This window comes from Formica exsecta, unplaced genomic scaffold (genome assembly GCF_003651465.1).
Source record: "Formica exsecta isolate Colony F162 unplaced genomic scaffold, ASM365146v1 scaffold54, whole genome shotgun sequence".
Taxonomy (NCBI): Eukaryota; Metazoa; Arthropoda; class Insecta; order Hymenoptera; family Formicidae; genus Formica; species Formica exsecta.
In genome coordinates this window covers 1,900-7,675 of record NW_021852643.1, presented here as the reverse complement: position 1 = coordinate 7,675, position 5,776 = coordinate 1,900, and the positions used below count along the sequence as shown (strand labels likewise).

The 5,776-nt window shown below is 39.6% G+C and overlaps 1 protein-coding gene across 1 annotated transcript in view; it reads left to right on the top strand.

The window, feature by feature from the left end:
* The first annotated feature begins 644 nt into the window (after nt 1–644).
* LOC115241917 (integrin alpha-PS2-like) overlaps nt 645–5,776 on the top strand; it is a 6,982-nt gene continuing 1,850 nt past the window's right edge. Inside the window, 8 exon segments of the mRNA XM_029817890.1 lie at nt 645–725; nt 1,940–2,115; nt 2,509–2,747; nt 2,966–3,277; nt 3,367–3,670; nt 3,759–3,897; nt 3,900–4,594; nt 4,913–5,765. Of these exon segments, the coding sequence (XP_029673750.1) occupies nt 674–725; nt 1,940–2,115; nt 2,509–2,747; nt 2,966–3,277; nt 3,367–3,670; nt 3,759–3,897; nt 3,900–4,594; nt 4,913–5,765 (2,770 nt within the window). The 5' untranslated portion in view covers nt 645–673.

Below are 5,776 nucleotides of genomic sequence, written 5' to 3'. Positions count from 1 at the left end.
AACCCTTCCTTTTCTTATCTGCGATATTATCTTATAAATTAAAAAAAAATAATTGAACTTCCGTGAATGCGTTTTCTGGTTGTACACTCGAGACACTAAAGATTATATGTAATCGTTTACTAATTTTTTGCAAAATATTTCATTTTTAAAAGAAAAGAAAAATATATAAGAACAATTGAAGGCAAGCAAAAATGTTGCGAGAGATAAATTAAGATTTCACTTTATAAATAACAACCATAAAATAAGAATGTTTTGTTATTTCAAAATTTCTCATAATTCAGGATAAGAGAAGAAATTTACGCTGACAGTTATTTTTCTATTTATTTCAGAATGGCGAAAGAATCTTTATAGGAGCACCGGGCAGTTGGTACTAGCAAGGTAAGAATCTTTGATCAATTTTCATTTGTATAATAACGTCTGTATATATGTATATCTTAAGACGTATGTGAATACTGGCCAAGAATCTTTCTTTTAACATCGATGTATATTTGTATTATTTTTTTCTTTTTTCAATAAAAATTATCTTATCTACGACGTGGTGCGACTGAACGAGAACGGAGGAGCGGATGTTGATTAGCGATTAGAGAGCGTGCGATTAATAGGTTTGATTAATAATTCAGTGGGGAATTTCCTTTAACAAATTACAGGTCAGATATATTCAATCGCCACCGCCATGACAATGAAGTTTGTAGCGACGATGTTAGTCACCGAAGCCGAAGCATCAGGTATCGCGTACATTTGCAGGTCCCCGTAACTAAAATACTATCTTCACCTTCTTGCCCCTCCCCCGCCCCAAAAATAATAAGCCTACTATTCTCTCGTATTGACGATTTCCTACAAATTAACCACGTGTTTTGTTTGTCGGCTTTTACCGTGAATGCGGAAACTGAAGTGAAAGCCGACGATATTAATTCCCGGTTATAGCAGGAAAGCGTCCTTGGAGACAGAAACGAAATAACACGAGAGAATATTTTCCACCCTCTTTACACTTGCTTGGCAGTAACTCTAATCATTTGTCATTATGCTTAATATGACGCTTGTTATTAATCATGTAATTAAAATCGATGAATAATCACGTTGAAATAATCAGCCCGTTGAAATTTGAAAATATTAAAAAAAATTCCGCTAGCTACCCAATCATTCCCTATATGTGATTGGGATAATTCAGTTTCTCTCTTTTTCTCTGTGTATCTCTTACTTTATGTATAATTGATTAAATACAAATGAGAAATTTAACAAATATTAAAAACTAATTTCTATGCTTTGTTTTTCTGACGAATAAAACTCGGTTGTAATTCCGACAATTAAAATGCGATGCATCCCAACTCTTTTTTTTCAAATTACTGCCAAATAAGTGGTGGGTGATTTCTAACAGGTGCAGGCCCGCTTCTTACAGCTTCAGCAAGCTGCAGATGCAGCAAGAGCCGCAGTAAAATACGGATATCCAACTAGAAAGCTATAATACCTTTTAATCGGTTGGAGAGTTTGCGCCAACGTTGCTACATAGTGGCAACTGCTTGACATTAATAGCGAAAACAAATGCTAGATTAATGATAGAAAAGCTTGTCATCCCCATAGCATATGTTGTTTTCACAAAACCTTTCACGCAAAATTAAGTATGTATACGTACATATGGTTTCTAAATTAATGATGCGGAGAAAAAAAAATAATGTCTTTTAATCGACTTGTATTTATAGTTTTCTGTTAATTACATTATTCTTCGCACGACGGATTTCGAATCCTTTAATTATGTGATTGTATTTTAATATGGTATAAGATTTTGTGAAAGGATTCGTGCGAGTTATTTCCTGACTGCAGCAAAGAACGAGAACCTTTAAAGGATTTTCGACTATGGCCGCGGTCATGAATACGCCTGCATTCCCATCAAGAAATTTTTGGGATATTTCTCTTATTAATACCATATGGGATCATTTTATAGGACAAGCGTTTTCGCAGCCTTTAAACAGTCGATCGAGAATAATGTTCACTAAAGAGGGTCCCGCGAAAGAGGATGACAGTTACATGGGTTACTCCGTCGCGACAGGGGATTTCATTGGGAATGGCGATAGCGGTACAGCGGTCGGAGTTCCGCGTGGTTCCGATCTCCTGGGCAAGGTGTGTAATAAGATATAAAAATGTAATGATAGAAAAATAATAGAATTGTAAGAATCTTATTTGAATTTTATTTTAATCTTAATTCGAACGATATATTTTAAGGACAATTCAATCAGATGTGCAAGAATGCAAATATTTGCAAAATATAATTTAACATAATTTTTAAATAATAACATAATTCAATTCCCTTTAAAAAGTTAAGAAATGCAAAATATATGCTAATCGATATAATTTTCACAATTCTAAAATTCTAAATTTTAAATTTGCGTTGCAAAAATTAAATGGATAAATATTTAATTTTGCAACAAAGGTAAAATTTAAATGACAGTAATATGTGTGCCTGTGTGTGAGTGTCATTGCGAATGTAGGCTGAGGCAAAATAAATGATCGTAGGTGATACTTTTCACATCAAACATGACGAATCCTCGGAATCTCACTGGCGAACAAATGAGCGCTTATTTCGGTTACGCCGTAGCATCCGGCGATATAGACGGAGATGGGTTGGACGACCTGATAGTCGGTGCACCCATGTACACAGTTCCGGATAATCCGGAAATGACCATCGAGACCGGAAGAATCTACGTTATCTAGCAGGGCGGCGGCGCGGAGAAGTTCCGCAGATTCGATATAAGGTAGCGAAACTTCACAAGTACTTTAAGAAGGAAAAGCAATTGTATATTACGTTTAACATAGAATGTGTACGGGGAAAAGATTTCCATAAAGCGGCAGAGATTCTCGTACATTTCCGTTACTCCCAAGTTCATTAACGACTCTGACCCGAAGGATTAAATGAGCTCTGCATCGCACGCAAGTTTGTTGAACCGCGACGATAAAGTTTATCGTTATCCAGAGACGGCGAAAGCAACCGCGGACGTTTCGGCTTGTCACTGGCTTCTCTGGGGGACATCGACCGTGACGGTTACGGTGACTTCGTCGTTGGCGCGCCCTATGCTGGTCCCAATGGCCGCGGTGCCGTTTACATTTATCACGGCTCACGGACCGGAGTATTAGAGAAGTATTCCCAGGTGATCCATGCGGAGGATCTAGATAATCCGGTGCAGACCTTTGGATTTTCGGTGGCCGGTGCGCTCGATCTCGATGGCAATATTTATCCAGATTTGGTGGTCGGTGCATACGAGTCGGGAGCAGCAATGTTCTTTAGGTTCTTATCAATTTTTTCTTTATTTAAACCTGATGTTGAAAATGTCTTTATGATGACATCGAGTTTTGAGTAAACTTGACGTTCTTCAGGTCACGACCGGTGATCAAGATGGACTCCTACGTGTCCTTCGACTCTGAATCCAAGTTGATCTCTTTGGACAACAGAAATTGCACGCTTTCTGATGATACTAGAGTCACATGTCTTCCGCTTAGGGCTTGCTTTAAGTATTCAGGAGAGGGTGTTCTTATGAGGCACAATTTCAACATACAATACGTACTCGATGTGAAGAAAACGAAGAATCCGAGGCTGTTCTTCCTGGAATTGGAGGGCAGGAACACGATGAATCATACGATCACGGTCGAACGCGATCGGCAGTTCTGTCGCACAGTTCAGGTAAATATTCGTTTGATTTTAATATACGATATAATTTCTCTTTGTAAGAAAGAAAAAGAGATTCGCAACTTTTGTATCGTTCTTAAAGATCTACGTGACTCCCAATATCCGCGACAAGCTAACATCGTTGGATGCCGAAATGCGTATGAGTCTGGAAGAAGAACGGATTGCAGACAATCGCCGTCGTGATCCAAGAATGCCGCTGAGACCAGTCCTTGGCGCGACAACTTACAACTCAGCGTGAGATCTAATGTCGGTAGATACTTACTAGGCTCTGGCAAGAGGCTGGAACTCGAAGTTATGGTGCAGAATGCGGGCGAGGACGCCTTCGAGGCAACGTACAATTTGCAGCTACCGGCCGGCATCGATTATATCAAGATAGAACGTATCGAGACCCTAGAGATTCCCGTTCACTGTTCTGCGCCCAAGCAATCAAATAACAATACTCTTCGCTGTGATATCGGAAATCCACTGCCGCAGAATAAACTGGTGAAATTCAAGGTGCTACTTCAGCCTGTGACGTCACACGGGATGAAACCCATCTATGAGTTCGATATGCAAGTCAACACTACGAATCCCAAAAACCACATCACCGCCCATGACAACAGTCAGAATTTATCTCTGCCGATCTGGATAGAGACGGACTTGCGTGTCGACGGCGAAAGCAAACCTAAGGATCTCTATTACAATCCCGATAATTACACTGCTGTGAATATCACGACGGAGCTCGAATTTGGGCCAGCGGTGACACATAATTATACGATTCGCAATCAAGGCCCATCAGATATCATCGAGGCCGAAGCATTCCTTGTGTGGCCCGCGCAGACTTTATCTGGGAAAGAACTAATGTACTTGTTGGAACAACCAGTGACTGCGGGACCGATCGCTTGCGAACCTGCTAATGCAAATTATCTCAGTTTAAAGGTACGTATAAGACGGAAATAAACCAAAATTATTTTTTTTACGTTATATGAATTATATCATATAAATTATAGAAATTATGATTATTGCTATTAGTATGTGTTTGCTTTACTCAAAGCTATCTAATTATATAAAAAAATATATATATGTATATAATACTTTTATAGCATATATAATAGAATTAAATATATGCATAAAAATTTATATCTTAAAAAACTGTAATTAAGATAATTATGATTAATTATAGTTTTGTTTTATAATTTAATCAATTTTTGAATGTATGTGTGAAATGACAATGTAAATCATAATAATGTATCGCAGCTGGATCAACGCAAAAAAGTGCATTTAAATTACCCCGACTATTCCGGCGTGATCCTGGATGAATCGCAATCAGGCAGAACGATCAACGTCCAAAGAGGCTTCGAGGTAGACCGCAACAAAGCGAACCAGAAAGAAGAAACCGAGATCAATAGCGGCGATAGTTCGAATATCCAAAAATCGCGACATTCTTCCTCTTCATCTTCTTCCTCTTCTTCGTCGAACGTAGTCACCGAGACTAGGAGGATCCAACTGAACCCAACGGGAGAGAAACCCGACGTTCTCACTACGACATATACACAGAATTCTTCCGGAACTAGCGCGATTGGTACCGGTGATTTGTCTAGCGATCGTGGAGTTGTTTTCCACACAGAATCCGGTGGAAGTTCCACAACTTTGGGCGGGGGATTCCGAGAATCTGAAAAGGAATCTTTCAGTTCTCGGAGATTACCCGATCTTGAAGAGCCTTACGAGACTCGCATGAATCATTCCGTTAGAGTAGAAAGTCGTTGGGATGAAAATGATAACATACAAAGCGGACGTACGATCTCACCTTCGGGAAGATTTGATTCGGTTTTAACTGAGAGTGAGAGGCGATATCAGGAGCTACTGAAACAGCAGGAGAAAATTCGCTTGCGTCAGGAAGAGGAAACTCGTCAGAGGAAACTGTAGGAGGAAACACGCCTGATGCAACGTCAGCGGGAAGAGCAGGAACGTATCATTGCTTTGCAACGTCGTCGAGAAGAAGAGGAGCGGCATCGGCAGGAGGAAGAACGTCGAGAAGAAAAGGAACGACGTCAATACGAAGACGAACGGCGAGAAGAAGAAGAACGACAAAGACAGGAAGAAGGACGACGTCTGCAGGAA